The 20,726-nt window shown below is 46.3% G+C and overlaps 1 protein-coding gene across 1 annotated transcript in view; it reads right to left on the reverse strand.

The window, feature by feature from the left end:
* PCSK2 (proprotein convertase subtilisin/kexin type 2) overlaps positions 1 to 20,726 on the reverse strand; it is a 342,143-nt gene that overhangs the window by 98,147 nt on the left and 223,270 nt on the right. The window contains exons 3-4 of the mRNA XM_063918519.1: positions 7,027 to 7,140; positions 3,718 to 3,826 (exon numbers count right to left, since the gene is read on the reverse strand). Coding sequence (XP_063774589.1) covers positions 3,718 to 3,826; positions 7,027 to 7,140 — 223 coding nt within the window. The remainder of the gene's footprint in view (positions 1 to 3,717; positions 3,827 to 7,026; positions 7,141 to 20,726) is intronic.

Consider the following 20,726-nt stretch of genomic DNA (forward strand, 5'->3'; position numbering starts at 1 on the left):
GAGTGCCGACACAGAGGTAGCCACAGCCGTGAACTACCGCACTGTACTGTGTCTGCTGCTAATATATAGACTGGTTGATAAAGAGATAGTATACTCGTAACTAGTATGTATGTATAAAGAAAGAAAAAAAAACCACGGTTAGGTGGTATATACAATTATGGACGGGCTGCCGAGTGCCGACACAGAGGTAGCCACAGCCGTGAACTACCGCACTGTACTGTGTCTGCTGCTAATATATAGACTGGTTGATAAAGAGATAGTATACTCGTAACTAGTATGTATGTATAAAGAAAGAAAAAAAAACCACGGTTAGGTGGTATATACAATTATGGACGGGCTGCCGAGTGCCGACACAGAGGTAGCCACAGCCGTGAACTACCGCACTGTACTGTGTCTGCTGCTAATATATAGACTGGTTGATAAAGAGATAGTATACTCGTAACTAGTATGTATGTATAAAGAAAGAAAAAAAAACCACGGTTAGGTGGTATATACAATTATGGACGGGCTGCCGAGTGCCGACACAGAGGTAGCCACAGCCGTGAACTACCGCACTGTACTGTGTCTGCTGCTAATATATAGACTGGTTGATAAAGAGATAGTATACTCGTAACTAGTATGTATGTATAAAGAAAGAAAAAAAAACCACGGTTAGGTGGTATATACAATTATGGACGGGCTGCCGAGTGCCGACACAGAGGTAGCCACAGCCGTGAACTACCGCACTGTACTGTGTCTGCTGCTAATATAGACTGGTTGATAAAGAGATAGTATACTCGTAACTAGTATGTATGTATAAAGAAAAGAAAAAAACCACGGTTAGGTGGTATATACAATTATGGACGGGCTGCCGAGTGCCGACACAGAGGTAGCCACAGCCGTGAACTACCGCACTGTACTGTGTCTGCTGCTAATATAGACTGGTTGATAAAGAGATAGTATACTCGTAACTAGTATGACTATAAAGAAAGAAAAAAAAACCACGGTTAGGTGGTATATACAATTATGGACGGGCTGCCGAGTGCCGACACAGAGGTAGCCACAGCCGTGAACTACCGCACTGTACTGTGTCTGCTGCTAATATAGACTGGTTGATAAAGAGATAGTATACTACTAATATTATATATACTGGTGGTCAGGTCACTGGTCACTAGTCACACTGGCAGTGGCACTCCTGCAGCAAAAGTGTGCACTGTTTAATTTTAATATAATATTATGTACTCCTGGCTCCTGCTATAACCTATAACTGGCACTGCAGTGCTCCCCAGTCTCCCCCACAATTATAAGCTGTGTGAGCTGAGCACAGTCAGATATATATATACATTGATGCAGCACACTGGGCTGAGCAGTGCACACAGATATGGTATGTGACTGAGTCACTGTGTGTATCGTTTTTTTCAGGCAGAGAACGGATATATTAAATAAAACAAACAACTGCACTGTCTGGTGGTCACTGTGGTCGTCAGTCACTAAACTCTGCACTCTCTTCTACAGTATCACAGCCTCAGGTCAATCTCTCTCTCTCTCTCTCAACCCTAATCTAAATGGAGAGGACGCCAGCCACGTCCTCTCCCTATCAATCTCAATGCACGTGTGAAAATGGCGGCGACGCGCGGCTCCTTATATAGAATCCGAGTCTCGCGAGAATCCGACAGCGTCATGATGACGTTCGGGCGCGCTCGGGTTAACCGAGCAAGGCGGGAAGATCCGAGTCTGCTCGGACCCGTGAAAAAAACATGAAGTTCGTGCGGGTTCGGATTCAGAGAAACCGAACCCGCTCATCTCTATTCTTAACGCCAAATTAACATAAATTCGGATTTATCTAGTGATGAGCGGATTCGGTTTTACTCGGTTTTACTCGGTTCTCAAAACCGAATCTTATTGGCTCACTGATGTCACGTGTTTTGGATAGCCAATAAGATTCGGTTTTGAGAACCGAGTAAAACCGAGTAAAACCGAATCCGCTCATCACTAGATTTATCTGGAGCTTTTCTTATAGTTTATCCAAAACACGTGACATCTGAAAGCCAGGGACATGCGGTGAGCTAAATGTCTCAGGAGGCACTGGCTAACCCCAGAGCCAGATTTCCATGCAATATATGAGCCAAAGGGTACATCTGGACATCATACACAGGTGCGGCAGTATAAACTCCTGGAAATTTGGTGAGTTTTGATCAGAGATGTGCTGAAAAGATAAGAAGGTGAGGCACTGTCTCACCTGCCATAGACTTTTTACTCCAGCGTTTGGGCTATAAGAATTATTAGAACAATGCAAAAAAGATATTTCAAATGAATTATTAGTATTTTTCATATACTTTATTCAATCAAAACTCTGGTTTAAACGTAAGCATGACAGGAAAGGCTCTGCCTCACCTGCCTCACCCCACCGCACGTCACTGCTGAAAGCCAATAAGATGCCACTTTGAGATCCGGGCAAATCCGAACCCGCACTTCTCTACTTTTTACAAAGCATATATATTAAGGTTTAACTTATTTTCCTCTGGTTCTCTTTCTTTTTACATTTTATTTTGCAGATAATCCTGATTTTCATCAAAACAGTATAAGATATACCTACTATTTATAGTGGTACCATATCTGTAAAATGTGGACGGGACTGGGTAGATCGATAACTTGGGGTGTCCAATTTTAGTAACAATGGAGATTGTAAGCTTGCGAGCAGGGCCTTCCTTCCTCTATGTCTGTCTGTTTTCACCAAGTTTTGTTCTATTACTGTTGTTCTAATTATAAAGCGCATAACAATATGCTGCGCTATATAAGAAACTGTTAATAAATAATAAATAAGATGTATTAAGCCTGGAGAAGTGATAAAGCAGTGATAAGTGGAAGGTGATAACTCACCAGCCAATCAGCTCCTAACTGTAATATTTCAAACCTGTAATGATTGGCTGGTGCGGTATCACCTTCTACTTATCACTGCTTTATCGCTTCTCCAGGCTTAATATACAGTATCTGCCCCAATGTTACTTGTTGGTAATGCTGGTATGCATGAGCTACAGTACTTTACATAAGCATGCAGGACAGATTGGACACATTAATGGATCACTTCAAAACACGGTTCAAGGGTTTCCTATGTAATTAATTTATGGCTTCATTTAAAGTCTATGTTTTTATTATTGTGTAGGATGGATATACTACCTCCATAAACAATACAATAAATTACATTTTAAATAAAGCTTTATGGCAGAGGTACTCAAACTCGGTCCTCGGGGGCCCACACAGTGCATGTTTTGCAGGTCTCCTCACAGAATCGCAAGTGAAATAAATAATTAGCTCCACCTGTGGACCTTTTAAAATGTGTCAGTGAGTAATTAATACACCTGTGCACCTGCTGGGTTACCTGCAAAACATGCACTGTGTGGGCTCCCGAGGACCGGGTTTGAGAACCTCTGCTTTATGGTATCTATTTGTAACCTGCAGTAACACCTTTCATTTGTTTTTGCAAGCCACGTCTTTGTCAGATTTACTGATCCATATTTGTGCAGAGGTATACATTGTAAAACAAAACGGATTATGAAATAAGATGTCCATGTAAGATTATTTCACTGAACGACATGAAAATTTGAAGAGAAAACAGCTATATACCGCACATAATAAACACTGGAAGCAAAACCTCTGCCAATGTGTTTATTCTAAGATGCTTGTATAATCCATCTTTGAAATGATACTACTTCGCTAGATCTCTAGTGATGTGCTTACCGTCATCCATGATTGCTATGGTAACTCCTTTCCCTGTGTATCCCAACTCCCAAGCTTCTGCCACATTTAAATCAAGCCCCGGAGTCCCATCTGCTTGACCTGTGTTGATCTAATAAATCAAATGGAACAAGATGACAATATGTCATTTAATAGAAGATAACAGCTACAAAAAACAACAAAAAACAACAACACTGTTTGCAAAAGCTACATCATGCAATACAATACACTTGCAAAATATTAATGAGAAAAAATATATACAGTATATATATTGTAAATTTTACAGATAACTTCCAAAAAGTATATATTATGAAAGAGGCAAAACATTGGTGCACTATGCGTTATTAAAAAGACAATTGAATTATGTGTATCACACGCATGTGTATCACACGCATTTGACACTCTATACAATAACATTCAGTATAACATTTTAATTTTAGAATATTATAATATGGTAATATTGTAATATTTTGGCAGATTTGGGGAAAATTACATCAGGTCCCCATGTTATCTTGTGTCAAACTTTATCATTTTTATTTATTTTTTGTTGCTTAAGCACAATGTACAGTACAAGAAAAAAACAAAAGAACCCCAATAAGAACATCACAGTATTACATGAACCAAAAAAGGAACACATGAACAATAAAGAAAATAAAAATAAAAATAATAATAATAATAATAATAATAATTATTATTATTATTATTATTATTTTAAAATACATATACCAATAATTTTGGGGAGTAAACATTATGAATGAAACATCTTTTGTTCAAACAATAAGGACATCAATCATACAGTAAACTTAGAAACCGGCAAAAGCAATATAAATGTACCTAGGGGGAGTCAAAGCACAGCATGTGTACATGTTCTTTAATTATGATACTTTCTATTCAATAGCTTTGATCTTTACATAAATATTGTACTTCTGTAATTATAATAATTCTTTATTCCACTGGGTTTGAAACCTGCCCTCAGAGTTCACCAGCTGTATATGTCTTCCTTCAATGGAGCATAAGTGGACTGAAAATGTCTCCTAAACCTACATACACTTGAGATAATAATTAACCACTTGTACTCATGTGAAATGCCAAAACATGTACCGTTAATGAGGCCCTGACATAGCTTTAACAGTAATGGATCTAGTTCTCTTGTAAACCTGTGTACAGTATTAGCATAGAAAAGGAATTAAGGATTTTTGGCAACAGCATATGTGGTAAATGTTGTACGGTATGCCTAGTTTGTGTGAATCATTTTGCCAGGTGCTGTTCCTAATAAGACTGGAGCTCCATCTCATCCCCTAATATTCTTGAATATATATTGCCCACAGTGTTGCCATAGAGGTACCTATGTTGTCAACTGTTAAAACTAAGATGCTCAAGAATTTTGGATTCGTAGAAAATCCAATCTAATTTTACCAGTTTGATGTTGTTCCCTTATATGTTTGTAGTATCCACAATACAACAATATAATTGTTTTTAAACATTTTATTGTAATGAAATAAGCTTATGCTGCAGGGGCTCTGGAGGCCCTATGATTCCCCGCTGGCTTTGTCCCTCTCTGGTATCCCACAACCACATGGGAGATCTGCAGACATAGACAATGCTCACTGCGGAGGGACTTTGGGCCAAATTCAGATCTGATCGCAGCAGCAAATTTGTTAGCAGTTGGGCAAAACCATGTGCACTGCAGGGGGGCAGATATAACATGTGCAGAGAGAGTTAGATTTGGGTGGGGTGTGTTCAATCTGAAATCTAAATTGCAGTGTAAAAATAAAGCATCCAGTATTTACCCTGCACAGAAACAAAATAAACCACCCAAATCTAACTCTCTGCACATGTTGCATCTGCCCCCCCCCCCCCCCTGCAGTGCATGTGGGTCCTCATTCCGAGTTGATCGCTAGCTGCCGATGTTCGCTGCATAGCGATCAGTTAAAAAAATGGCAAAAATGCACATGCATATGCCCCGCAATGCGCACGCGCGATGTACGGGTGCAAAGAGCATTGTGGTTTTGCACAGGTTCTAGCGACGCTTTCAGTCGCACTGGCGAATACAGGGAGATTGACAGGAAGTGGGCGTTTCTAGATGGCAACTGACCGTTTTCTGGGAGTGTTTGGAAAAATGCAGGCGTGGCCGGGCGTTTGCTGGGCGGGTATCTGACATCATTACCGTGTCATTCGTTGCAGCAATCATCGCAAAGAATAAGTAACTACAGGGCTTGTCTTGTTCTGCCGTGGGCGGCGACTATGCGTTTGCACGGCTGCTAAAAGTAGCTAGCGAACGATCAACTCGGAATGAGGGCCATGGTGCCGGCCTTAATTTCACTTTGTGATCTGAAATTTGCATCTTGTGTTTGCCATTTACAGTTTCATACATTTGCAGATCATGTTCTAAGTTAGTTTAAGTTTTTAACATTTGTAGATTGTGTTTGATGTTTTTGTTTAAAATAATGTTTTAAAATATTTAGATGTTTAAACATGATTCACATCAAATTTTTGTAACTATTTAAAGAGTTCCAAACACTACCGCACTCAAAGCTGGCTTGTTAAAATATACTAACATAGCGTAATATGGTCAAGCTGGTTAGTATTATTTAATTTCCCTTCACCATAATCAAACAAATTAAGTATGGTCAAACAGGCTCAAACAAGGTCAAACTATCTTCAACATAATTGAACTTGTTGAGTGAAGGGAATGAGCTGAGTAGTTTGTTACCTGGTGCTTGTGGGTTTGGAAAATATAAAACTGCTCTTATTCATTTCTATTTCTTCTTGTTTAGTTTGACCTGTGTCTACTGCTGACCATGGCTGGTTCCCACTATGACAGAAGTGCACACTGTGCAATCTCCCTATTGTATTGTGACCAGTCTGCCACAGTCTAATGTGGCTTACGGCTTTTGCTTTTAGAATATTTATTATTTATACACTTTTATAAAGGGTCATTAACAAGTTGATGATGATGACTGGTATGTTTAATTTGTGGTTACATCAAGATATATACGCTTCAAGCTATTTACAACTCAAAATTCATACATTGTCAACAATTTTGTGACAGGCCTATGTGCGAGGCCCGGTAACTTCACCTAAAATGAATGTATATAAAGCCAATATGCACAACCGTAGTGTGAGCAGAATGGATGGGTAATGAATAGATAGGACTGCCATTTCATCTACAATTGATTCTCGGAATATCTTCTAATGATGTAAATACAGATAACTGTTTGTTTCACCTTTTGGCAATTACTGGACATGATTGTCAAATATTATTTTAGACCATAAATCTATTTATATTCACTTTACAAACTTTACACTTACCAGATACCACTGTTTTGTAAAAAGAGGATCATTCATGTTAATATCAATGTCATTTATGTCCCTGTAGCCTCGTTTCTTTCGGTCAAAACCTTCTTGTTGCACAACTTTCCTTACCTGAAATGTGATAAAAAAAATTATAGTTAATACAAATATCTTACTTCCAATGTCAATTTATTTTTTAATGATGTTTTGACTGCAGTAGAGCTCTTTGGAAACCTGGAAACCACCCCAGGGACATTTGTTTTCTCTGTGCAGTCACTAATGCTAGCAGACTGGCTGTCTGATACAGATAACAGGGAAGACATCCCATGGATGGACCTATTTGTTATACTGTAGATACAGATTAGGATTGAGTTAACTATGGTGAAACATATTGGACAATCCTTTCCTTACTCAAGGCCACTGAGAGCGGGTACGGACCATGGTAATGGGGGAGTGCCTAAAAATGTGAGGCATGGTCATATCCCCTCCCAAAAGCAATGTGCACCCCAGAGGGGGGTGCTGCACACAATTCAGCCTGGGGCGGAACGAGGAGGAAGACGATCATTGCAATCTCTTCTCCGTAAGACTTCTTGGAGTTCATATATCAAGCAGTGAAAAGAGAGGAGCTGTATACCAGTGGAGAATTTGCACATAGCAACCAATGAGCTTTGAAATAGCGTTTATAAAGTGTGTCCTATAAAATAATAGGTAGGACCTGATTTGTTGCTATGGACAACTTCTCTATTTGTGCTCTTTTCTACTATTTTCACTGCTTGATACATCAACCCTCTTATCTCCAGTCGCTGGACCCTGCCCGGGGTGCAACTGACACAGGTACCAGCTGGCCCGGTAATGAGTAAACCCCCACTTCTCTGAGCCCCTGTCCCTACCTATCACTATGCCACCCAACCCCCCTCACCCCCACAATGTAGAAAATTAGGGACTCCTCTATCATGCACATCTATCTGGCATTATGCACATTACTATTTGGTATATTTGCTACTCTCCCGGATCCTACGGGAAGACACACAAAAAGGGTTGTCCCCTGCAGCCATGGAAGAGTGGGCACCCCTCCCACATACTGCCCACTCCCTAGTGACGTGGGCAGAATGTCGAGAAAAATATAGGGACTCTGCGGCTGTCGAGGAGGGGCCTTGTGACTTGTTTCTATGGCAATTGTTTCATTTCGACCACGGCCCCTACGCAAATAAGCCCTGGTCGTATATTTTTACTGCAAGGACGCAGGTTCTAATGATGCAAATAGCCCGGCCCCGCCTCTATCGCCGCACACCTGCATCTCCTCTCCAGGTGAGATGCTGGTATTGTATCGTATTTCATTTGTTATGGATAAAAAGGAGCATTACATTTTTTTTTTCATTATGAAACAGATAAAACCTTTTATTGTGCATTCAAATACATAACTTAATACTTTGCTACACATTACCTTAAAATACATCTGGCTGGACACAGCTACAAGCATAACAAATCTATATATTTAAAGTGAAAGTACATAACACTGTAATTACAGTATACTCCTATTTCAAACATGATATGAGTTATAGAGGCAAAAACCAGCATAGAGATATGATAAATTAGTTTTATGGACCCTTCATTTGCCAAGTCACTAGCTGTTTTTTGTAATCTATTAAGCCCTCTTCCCGTCTCTCTCCCCCTCTTTCCCCATCTCTCTCTCTTCTCATGTCTCATGCTGATCACCCTTTATACTACATACATAATTTGCAGAATAGGGTATATTTAAAAAAAAATGGAAAACAGGTAACTGCTCCACATTTATAAAAACTACTGTACATACAAAACAATTTTAATGCTTTTCTACTTGGCCTGGTGTAAGGAAGATGTTTAGCCTGGTGTAAAGATCACACACCACTTTTAGAGGTGTGATTGCCTCAAGGGCCAGATCTGTGCAATATACAGTACTGTATCTCATTTGCAGACCAGCTGCTTAAATGCACCCACATATCTATACATTTGTAGGTCAGGGCTAGAACAGCCATAGTCAGATTAAGGGGAATTCAGGGCATACTGCACCCCGAGCGTCCCTTTGTCAGGGGGGGCCCCAGCCAGAGCACACGGACATGACTAGCTTTACCTCTTATGCAGCAGCAGAACAGGCAGCAAGAATGCCAGCAGGATAGTAAGCAGTACAGGCAGAGACACAAGAGTATCAGATTTAATGAGCCACCAACAGAGCTTTCTGACTAGAGGAGAGATATGAGGGGGAGAGCGCTGTAGGTGACACAGGAACCCAAGTTTTTATTCCTCCCCACCTGGGTGTCTGGGTCCTATGTAACCTGTTATCTACTGAGGATCTAGAGAAATCCACACACATACAGAGTCCTCCTGAGTCCTGTCCCAGTGTGTAATTAGTACAGAGGCTGTTGCTATTCTTGCATGTGACAAGATAAATTATAGATTTTATTTTTCTAAGTGTATGTTAAGATTAAGTTGTCTTTGTTCCACTCCAATTAATTTTTATATAATAGTTGTCTCTCAATTAAGTCGCGCTCTAAACTGTACCCAGGCATTAGTAAACTACAGATGGAGCCACACTAATCGTGGCTCCATCTGTGCCTGTCGTAGAGAAGCGTCTCCGTCCGGGGCACGTGCATTTGTGACGGAGACGTGCCTCATTCACTAGAGATGGATCGCCTAGTTAAGCTGGGAATGCACGTATGCGATGGAGCCGCACTAGATGAGTGCGGCTCTATCTGTATTAGTTTAAATATAATATACACCATTGGTTTAAATTAAATATACACAATCCATACCTCCCAACATAACCCATTCCAAGAGGGACAAAATGCTCTCTAACTGGACTTCCTTCTTAAGTTATGATTGCCATCACCTGTGTTGAAACACTTTTCTTAGCAATTAAATAGTTCAACACAGGTGACGCCAATCATCTATTGAAAGGGAAGTCCATGTAGAGAGCATTCTCTCCCTACTGGAATGGATCATGTTGGGAGGTATGCACAATCTTCCACTGGGGCCCCCCTTTCTTATGTGCCCCGGGCACCCTCAAGGCTTAATCTGGCCCTGAGAACAGTAGTAGTAAATAGACTTTTGCACAGAGTGTCAATCATAAAGCACATATAATATCTCATCTAACACACCATAGGCTCCCTCTGAGCAGAGTGCCTGGTTATTGTGATGCTATTATTAGGCTGTGTTACTAGGTTGTTGTTTCAAAGAAAAGCATTTCCCTCACAAAGAAAAGAATGGATCTTGTCAAACCATCACCTCTCGGTGTGTAACATCTCCTACTGGGATCAAAAGCAATAACACATACCGTAGAGGTGGAGATGTTTCAAACCTTCTATAGAGTGGATAAGTGGACAAGTTGCCCACGGCAACCAATTAGAAGGTTTGATACATTTACCCCATAATATTGCAGATACTGTACATAAGGAATGCTTGTACATTTCACGCGAAACTAAAGACTCTCTTAGGTCTGCCAGTATTCCCGTCACCAGCTACAACTTTTGTTCCAGGACATTATGTATTGGGTCCTCCACATCTCAGATTTGATAAGCTGAAGGCTGCATAAGCCTGAAGCCATATAAGAGTCCAATGTTTTGTGATTGGTTGGTGGTGACTAAGCAGTTGCTAGGCAGATCAGTGTGTTCTTGGGTATTTTTCCTATAGGATTATAGGGCTGTCCATCAAGAGAGTAGGGGTTGGTCTTGGAATAATATAAAAGCCATGGTCATATGACTCAGACTTCCTCTTGCCATTTTGGAATGCTAAGGAAGGCTGAGTACAGATTGCACTTGTTCTGATTTTATGGTTTAAGTAATTCCTTTTGCGTATCCTTGTGGCCCGGTTTGCACCCCCCCTCCCCCTCCCTTGCTCTCCCTGCGTGTCTTCCTGCAGGTGGACAGGGCCCTTGAGTCCCTGTCCCCCTCGCTCCTCTGCCCTCATGCCTGCTTGTCCTCTCCCCCGCCCTCCTCGTTTGGCTGCAGCCACGGGCTTCCGGCTCGGTCGTCCCCGGTGCGGGGCCACCCCTGTCCCTTTCCCGTCATCCGACCGTGCGCGGCGGGTTCGTGTCGCCTCGGCCCCCTGCTGCTCCGCCGTGCGGGGTGGTGTGGCGCCCCTACAGCGGCGGGCTCTAGCGTTGTGCGGCCGCGGTCGCGCACTGCAACCCCGGCGGCTGTTTGGCGCCTGGCGGCTCTCCTCCGGTACCATCGCCCTGCGTACATTCCCAGCTCCCTCCCCGTTTTCCGGTCTGAGTGCCCGCCGTTCGGCCGGCGGGCGGTCGGGCGGGGGTGGGGGATGGGGCAGTGGCGTTTTTTCAGCACGCCGGGTATTATGGCCGGGGAGGGTAAGGGGCTGCGGCGGCTCCAGCATTACATGTTTTTCTGATGCACTAGGTGCATCTGGGTACATGCCACCAGGCTGGGAAGTTGGTTGCAAGGTCCCTCAGCGGGGGTGGCTGGGTTATCGGGGCCCGGGCGCCTGGTTTTGAGTACGGGTTTACTGTATGGGGTGCCGTTACGCGGTTGGCCCCCTTTAGCTTAGGATGCCTGCCACTGGGCTCACGGCGGGGGTCCCGCCCGCGTGCCCCCCCCCTTCCAACACGGGCCTGTTTGGTCCTGCGCCCCCGCTTCCCACCTCTCCCCCGTGTCGCGGCTTGCCAGTTCCCCCGTAGTTCCGGGCTGCGGTGGTGCGGAGGGTGCCGGCGCAGTCGCCGGTAGTGGCGTCTGTCCACCTGCCTAGCCCTGTCCCTTGTTGCTCCAGCGGCTGGGTTTGCCGGGGGGCGGTTCCGGTAGTTGTTACCCGGAGCTCGTCCCTGCCCCATTCCGCAGGCCGTTACCACATCTATCGCGCCGCGCCATCCAGGTCCGCGGGCTCCTACTCCTGCGAATTATTACCCCATTGGCTCAGCTTTTACCCCCGGGGGTCAGCCCACGTGGCCGGTCACCAGCCCTCGGGGCGACCCCTCTTCCTCCCCCCCCCCCCCCTTCCTGTGTGCCTCCTGTTTCGTCATCAAAGCGCTGGCGCTTCCGGCGCCTGTTGTCCCCTCTATGTTTGTCTGCGCAGGTGTCTGCGGGTCTGGAGGAGTCGGGCGTCCGCACGAAGGAACCGGAGGCCGAGGAGGGATGCAATGGCAGCGGAAGACGCACCGCCAAGACCGGTGGCGGTGGCGACAGCTGATGGCGTTCCAAGACCTTCAGACATCGGTGAGCATGCTGTTGTTTCTCTTTATCGTTACAGTATTCCTTAAACTCTGTAGTGTCCTCTGGCTATCCTTGGCGCCCACGTTGGTGGGCTAGGCCCATTGCGCGGCGTGGGAGGTTAGGCATCTCGGAACGGGACGGAGGCGACGGCTTCGGTCCTCTCCGCCGCCCCCTCTTTTTTCCCTCTGAGGTTCGCGGTAAGGGCAGGCGGGGGCTTTGTGTTTTTGCGGATGGTTGCACCGGGAGCGACCTGCCTACAATCCTACCTGGGCGCAGTAGTTGGGTTAGCGTTTTAAATCCGAGGTTTACGCGCGGGTTGATTATGAGGTGAAGACCATCGGGCCCGGGGGTTAACGTCAATTTCTTGGGGTTGTGTTTAGGGGTCATCCGACAGGCCGGACCTCACAGTGGGGTCCCAGATTGCGGGGCCCTCGCGGTTGGTGTTCTGTTTAACGCGCCTCGGTATGGAGGGGGGTTCTGCTTATGGCAAGGGCTAGTACATCATAGGTCCACTCCCATGTCCGGCACTCCTGCAAATTTGCTAAGCCGGTCTCCCTTCCAATGAAGGTGCCCCGGCCGCGAGCGGTGTTGTAAGTCCGCGCACGCTTTACGGCTTCAGGTCCGGCGGAGGGTGGTCGCCAAATCGGTTTGGGGCGCGTGCGGGCCCTATGCCGTTTTTTCCCTCTTCCCGGGTGTGCTTCTTCCCTGTGGGGTTGTTGCTAGGGACCCCGGGCTAGTGCCGCCTAGCCTACATTTATCGTATCTTCAGGGGGTTTTTCTTTTATGCTCCATTTTCTAGACCGCGTGCGGGGTGAGTGTTAGTCTTTTAGGGACTCTGCGTGTTGATCCGTGAATATGGGCCGGGTACCTCCCCCTTTTGTTTAAATTATACGTGGGTCTGGTATGTGCCGCTTCTCCGGCGTCCCTATCACTTCCAATTTTTAGGGTCTCGATTAGGGGCCTGGTTTCTCTGCTGACAGGTTAGTATCCCTGAATTTTTCGGTCTCATGGTTTTTTCTGAGATATCCGGCACTTCATGGCGCTGGCGCGACGGTCCGGATCCGGTCCCCCTTTTGGTTTCTCGCTACAGAAAATAGTTTCTCTTTAGGGGTATGGAAAGCAATGTGGTTTACAGCCGTCCTTCGGTAGGGGGCCAGGTTTTTGCCAGGGTCATGGGGGATCCTGTTGCCCCGGTACGTGGCTGCGGCCCTATCGGTTGCCTGAGGTTCTGGGGGTTGGCGCTGGGCACAATTGCGGCTTGCTGTCGCCTCCTTGCTGACAAGGTACCGACACTGTGGTGTATTGTTAGCGACGGCTGGGGTTAACGGGAAGTCGGTTTAAGCGGGTGCAGTTGTTGGCTCCTCCCCTTTGGCGAGCAGGTTGATCCCCATGGGTGGCATAGTTTTTTCAGGAATCCTAAGGACCCCTGCAGGGTCGACCAGGTAGCGTACCGCGATTCCCCTTCCCGCGGGATCAGAGATATTTGGGGGGGATTTGGTCTTCATTACTATAGTTTTTACGTGGAGGTTGTTGCGGCCTCCTCCCCCTTGTTCCCTATGGTCCCCCCAGGCTTTGCGGCTGTTGCGACAACTGCGTGGCTGATGGCGGTGCAGTTTTACCATCCCGCTCCGGAGTCGCAATGGGTTGGCGGATGTATTGTCTCTTTGCAATGTGATGAGTGCCGCGAGTGGGCTCAGGGGTGGCGTCATAAGGTTTTCTCATGCCTGTCTTCTGGCGGGTGGATTGTCCAGGTGGGTTGGCTACTCGGACAGGTCATGCGTTGGCTCCTTCCTCGTTGGGGGCGTCTGCTGCATCCCGGGGTTCTTTCAGTAGGTTGGGTACAGCGGGTGGGTCCCTGGTAGACGGTTTGCTGGAGGGGGGTCCTAGGCGGCCATGTATCCTGCCTTTGGGGCATTTCCTTCCGTTCTAGACTGCGCAGGCCGGTGGACCCCTCATGGTCTTTCGTTAGCACTTTGGGGTGGGGGCTAGGGTGCGCCCCGCGCCTGCGGACATACGTAGGCCTGCTGCGTGGAAAATGTTGGCAGAGTTGCTGGGTGTGCTGCCTCCTGTCGCCAAGTTGGTGTGGGAGGTGGCCCCGGTTTAGATTAGCCTGTGCTTTGGCTTTCTTCTGGTTTTGCGGGTGAACGAAGGGTGGCGAGCAGCAGGCAGTCAGGATGCCGGGACCATTAGCTGTAACGCGGGTTGCAGGGTGGTCGGTTGCGCGGCAAGACGGTTTGATCCAAATCGGATCAAGCAGCGGAAGGTCGCTGGTTGTCCTTGGAGGCCCAGGAGGTTGTGGGTGTCGGCCCGCTGCGCCTGGCGCAGGAATATGGATGGGCCTCCGAGGGGGCGACCAGTTGCTGATACAGGCGCTCGATGGTTACATCGCTAAGGTACAGTGTTGCTGCTGAGTTTGGGTTCGGTACCCATTCCTTGCGGAATAGGGCCGCTGGCCATGCGGCAACCACAGGGTCCGCCACGGCGGCTGTTCAGGTGCTGACCCGTTGGCGGTATACTGCTCAGGTCCTATTCCTTGCGGTCTGGGGTGGCTACCTTGCGGCAGCCTCAGGGTCATCCTCGGCAAATCTTGAAGAACAGAGCTTTTTGGGGTGTGCTTATTATAGGGCCTATCCCCGGCGGACTGGGGAGGCTGACCATGCGGCAGCCACAGGGTTCTAAGGTATCACTAAGGTACAGGGTTGCTGCTGTGTTTGGGTTCAGTACCCATTCCTTGCGGAATGGGACCGCTGGCCATGCGGCAGCCACAGGGTCCGCCACGGCGGCTGTTCAGGTGCTGGCCCGTTGGCAGTATACTGCTTGGGTCCTATTCCTTAAGGATGAGGGAGGCTGCAATTTGGCAGCAACAGGGGCCTCCACAGCAGCTATTCAGGAGCTGAGCCATTGGGGGTATACGCTTAGGTCCTATTACTTGCAGTGTTGGGGTGCTGCCTTGCGGTAGCCTCAGGGTCATCCTCGGCAAACGTTGAGGAGCAGAGCTTTTGGGTGCGTTTTCATTATAAGGCCTATCCCCAGCGAACTGGAGGCTGACCATGCGGCAGCACAGGGTTCTCCACGGCAGCGGTTTCAGGAGCAGGGTCGCTGGGGGATGCTTGTCGCAGGTCCTATTTCCTGGCCGATTGGGGTGGCTGCTATGCGGCGGCCGCGGGGTCCCCCTCGGCAGCGGTTCCAGTGCTGGGATGTTTGGAGGTATACTTTTTAGGTCCTGTTCCTTGCAGAGGGGCGAGTCTGCCAGGCGGCAACCACAGGGTCCTCCCCGATGGTTGTTCAGGAGCTAGGGAGTTGGAGGTTTACTCCTTATAGGTCCTGTTCCGTGGATTGGGGTGGCTGCTGGGCGGCAGTCACAGGGTCTCCAGTGGCAGCGGTACAGGACCTGGGGCATTGGGGGTGTTACTTCTTAGGCCTATTCCTAGCGGATGGGTGTGGCGTCCATGCGGCAGCCACGGGGTCCACCGCGGCAGCTATTCAGGAGTGTGTCTGCTGGAGGTATATTGTTTTTAGATCCATTCCTTGTGGAGGGGGGGGGGGGTGACTGCCGTGCGGCAGACATAGGGTCCCCCTCGGCAACTATTCAAGGGGGTGGTTCATTGGGGATATACTTCTTAGGTCCTATTCCATATGGATGGGGGTGGCTACCATGCGGAAGCCACAGGTTCCTCCGTGGCGGCGATGCAGGACGTGGTCCTTTAGACGTATACTTTTAGGTCCTATTCCTTGCGGATGGGTTTGGCTACCGTGCGGCAGCCATAGGGTCCTCCACGGCAGCTTTTCAGGAGGTGCTCCGTGGAGGGAGGCTTACTATAAGCCTTCTGCATGTGGATAATGTTTAGTGGTGCCTGTTGTGCTAACCCAAAAACTTGTTTACCCGTCGGTTTTTGAACAAGTAGTGTTCAGGAATCGAGGGTGTGAAGTGAATTTTTAAATTTTCCTCCGAGGGGACCTAATTACAATTGGCTCATCAAAGGTCCACGGGAGGTTTTTTGAGTTTTCTCCTTCACTTGGGTTAGTTCTGCTATCTGTCACTTGGTTTTCTATGTGATGTCTGTCAGTGATGATTTCAGGGTGTTTTTCTGTTGCAGCCGTCAAAGGTTGAATGGGAATGGCTGGTTTGGCCACTCTTACAATTTTGGGCGGCAGGGCATTACTTGGCGCATAGGACAGCTGATGTTTTGGGTTACGGCTTTTAGGTGGTCAGGCATCCTCTGCTGGTACTGCGTCAGCCGCAGTTTCGATAAGGGGGGAAGGCGTTTCGTCTTCTCCGGCTGAAATTTTGCAGGTGTTGTCTTACATGGGGTTCTGGTCCTTTTAGTTAGCTTTCTCCTTTCCTGGTTTCTATTGGTTTGGATGGCGGGGCGGTTTGTTAAACCTCTGTGGCGGGAAGTCGCTACCAACCAGCGGTCAGATGGGCATAAGTGGTCATTGTGGGGCACCCTCTTTTAGAAGGACGGCAGGTGTGTCCTTATCTTGCGGTTGGACATTTAGACGTTCCCCTGCGGGAACCGAACGTTTGCCAGAGAAAAGAGGGGTGAGGCCTGCACAATGCGGGTTATGCAGGGAGGAGGCGGGGTTTGGTGTACTCCCCTCCTTGGTGGTTGGATTTCATCCAACGGACCGGAGCTGGTGTCTGGTAGCGACTGGTCCTGTTGCCATCCTCCAATATAAAATCAATTCAATTACAATTATAGTTTAAAGAACAGGTCAGCGATCAATAAATATCGTCTGGCCTTTAACTACAGCTAACCGTGTCCGTGTCGTTATTTTAGTGTGTCGTTATTTTAGTGATAAGCTAGCTTAAAGAAGTGTTTATGTCAATCGCAATAAAATTATGGACGCCTTAGATAAGCTGAAGGCTGCATAAGCCTGAAGCCATATAAGAGTCCAATGTTTTGTGATTGGTTGGTGGTGACTAAGCAGTTGCTAGGCAGATCAGTGTGTTCTTGGGTATTTTTCCTATAGGATTATAGGGCTGTCCATCAAGAGAGTAGGGGTTGGTCTTGGAATAATATAAAAGCCATGGTCATATGACTCAGACTTCCTCTTGCCATTTTGGAATGCCCTCCCGCCCGCCCTGACCATAATCTTATGTTCTTTTAATTTTCCTACATCTTGTTTTTCTCTGTGGGCTATTGACAGCCAGACTGGCGGGAAGTCGCTACCAACCAGCGGTCAGATGGGCATAAGTGGTCATTGTGGGGCACCCTCTTTTAGAAGGACGGCAGGTGTGTCCTTATCTTGCGGTTGGACATTTAGACGTTCCCCTGCGGGAACCGAACGTTTGCCAGAGAAAAGAGGGGTGAGGCCTGCACAATGCGGGTTATGCAGGGAGGAGGCGGGGTTTGGTGTACTCCCCTCCTTGGTGGTTGGATTTCATCCAACGGACCGGAGCTGGTGTCTGGTAGCGACTGGTCCTGTTGCCATCCTCCAATATAAAATCAATTCAATTACAATTATAGTTTAAAGAACAGGTCAGCGATCAATAAATATCGTCTGGCCTTTAACTACAGCTAACCGTGTCCGTGTCGTTATTTTAGTGTGTCGTTATTTTAGTGATAAGCTAGCTTAAAGAAGTGTTTATGTCAATCGCAATAAAATTATGGACGCCTTATAAGGTCTTTTCCTTTACTTTATTGTATGTACTTTGTATGTGCAATGTCCTGCTCCCAGAGCTTTATAATTAAAGATAATAATAGTCCTCTGTTATATACTGTAATGCGCTACATTATCTGTCCTTCATATGTTCAATCAGAGACAGACAGTTCCTCTTTCCTCTCCAGGTTTCCTTATTTTGCCCACCTCCTGGAGAAAGTAAGTTACCCTTTTTCTCAGCCCGTACATTCCTGCCCACAGCCCAAGTAAGCTTATCCTCCCCAGTGCACAACTATGTACACAACTAGCTCCAGTGTCGGCCTGTGCCATCGTTACACTGTATCTTACAGTCAGCCCTGCAGCACTGTGTGGGACACTGGGCAAAAGAGGGGTGCTAGCAGGAATCCGACAAAAGTGCCGGCTCAATGCTGATTTCTGCCGTTAGTGCAGTGGACACAGCATCGCGCCGGGCACTTAAGTTGGAGAATGCCAGTTCTCCCACAAAACACCATGCTTAGTTCGGGAGAACGGGCATTCTCTGACTTAACATCACACTCCTGGTGCTATTAACAACGCAACCAGTTGAATTGTCCCCTAAGAAAGAGAGACAGGGAGAGAAGGGGTAAAGAGGAGAAAAGAAGAGTCAGAGATGGGATAAGAATGGGGAAGAGAGAGATCAAGAGAAAGAGAGAGGTGGAGCTGGTTGGTTGGTATATCGGGGCAGATGTACTAAGTCTTAGAGAGTGGAGAGAAAGTGGAGAAAGATAAAGTATCAGCCAATGAGCTCCTGTCATTTTTCAAACATAGCCTGTAACATGGCAGTAATGAGCTGATTGACTGGTATCTCTTTCCACTTTATTAGAGAGCGAGAGAGAGAGAGATAGAGAGAGAGATGCAGGGAAAAGAGAACCAGAGACAGGTAAGTGGGGAAAAACCTGGGTGCACCTGGCATGGCAGCTAGAGACCCAGTGAATAATGGATCCATAATATTAGGAATATCAACATTTATCTGGTGCTTTAGAACAGGATTAGTAATACAGTACAACTGCAAAGTTTGCTCCAACATTGCTTTGCTCATCTCTAGTCAGAGGTTCGTTAGTTTAGCTAAAGTATACCATGTTAGGAGAAAGGTTTGCAGTCATTAGTTCGGCAGTGACATTGTCGATAATGTCACTCTTCATACCATAACTTTAGTTGAGCGGGTTCGGTTCTCAGAGAACCGAACCCTACCGGATTTTGCGTTCCGAGATCGGTTCCGAGCCAGGCTCGGGCTTTCCCGCCTGACTCGGAAACCCGAACGCGGCAAAATGTCATCATCCCGCTGTCGGATTCTTGTGGGATTTGGATTCTATATAAGGAGACGTGCGTTGCGCCCATTTTCATGTCCCATGTTGTTTGTGCCACACACTTGTGTCGCTTAGCTTAGTCATACAGCTACCCCATTGCACCTCTTTTTCTTCTTTGCATAATGTGCTGTTTGGGGCCTAGTTTTTTTAAGTGCCATCTTGTCTGCAACTACAGTGCCACTCCTAGATGGGCCAGGTGTTTGTGCAGCACACTTGTGTCACTTAGCTTAGTCATACAGCTACCTCATTGCACGTCTTTTACTTCTTTGCATGATGTGCTGTTTGGGGCCTAGTTTTTTTAATTGCCATCCTGTTTGCAACTGCAGTGCCACTCCTAGATGGGATAGGTGTTTATGCCGCACGCTTGTGTCGCTTAGCTTAGTCATACAGCCACCTCGGTGCACCTCTTTTTCTTCTTTGCATCATGTGCTGTTTGGGGACTAGTTTTTGAATAGTGCCATTTTGTCTGCAACTGCAGTGCCACTCCTAGACGGGCCAGGTCTTTGTGCCGCACACTTGTGTTGCTTCGCTTAGTCATATAGCCACCTTGGTGCAACTTTTAGGCCTAAAAACAATATTGTGAGGTGTGAGGTGTTCATAATAGACTGGAAATGAGTGGAAATGAATGTTATTGAGGTTAATAATACCATAGGGGCAAAATTACGCCCACATTCTGTGATTTTAGTTGTTTTTAAGTTTTTTCAAAAATCATCCAGATTCAAAACCAAAACCAAAACACGAAAGGGTGATTTTGGCAAAACCAAGCCAAAACCAAAACACAAAAGTGGAATAAGAACCAAAACACAAAACACGAAAAGTGCCCGCCACACATCTCTACTTTGCTTTAACAGCATGTGTCAAGTTATAATGCCAGCAGCTATGGTTTATTTTTATGCGTCATCATAGGTGGAATTTTCCAGGAAGAGAATGGATTAACATTGCTAATTACTGTAGAGCACATTTGTATTCAAGTTTTAATTAGTGATCTTGGGCTCTGATGCCCTAGACATCCTTATTGAACATTAAATAGAGGAATATGATATAGTTTAACTGTTTGTTCTGATGTTATACTGATATTCTGTAGGGCTGTTGTGAAAACTACCATTATCATAGGACGTCACCTCCCCTTACAAAGTCCTATGATGAAACGCGTTGAGTATTGGCACTGGAGCAAGTTATAATTGGTTTCCAGCCTGATTCGAACTGACCACCAGAAGCCTTGTTGCTGGGATATGCTAACTTGTTAGTCAATATCTGGTACATTTGCATTTTGAACTTTTATCTCAATAATATGTGGACAAGTCCCACACCACCAGATTGCCTCATGTGTTTTATTCTGGGGACATTTTTGTCCAGGGGAGAGAGGGCAATTGAATGTTGAAGATGCAAAGTTTATGTTGTTCTTGTTATTTGAAAGTTGTGCTTAAATGAATAATGCCGAACATCTGGATAATGGAAATAAGTTCTTAGAACTTCTGTACAATAATTAAATAAATAATTTAGAATTATTATTTAATAACCAGTGGAGTTTCCAATCTATATTCACATTCACACTAGGGTAAATTTTGTT

This window comes from Pseudophryne corroboree, chromosome 4, assembly GCF_028390025.1.
Source record: "Pseudophryne corroboree isolate aPseCor3 chromosome 4, aPseCor3.hap2, whole genome shotgun sequence".
Lineage (NCBI taxonomy): Eukaryota > Metazoa > Chordata > Amphibia > Anura > Myobatrachidae > Pseudophryne > Pseudophryne corroboree.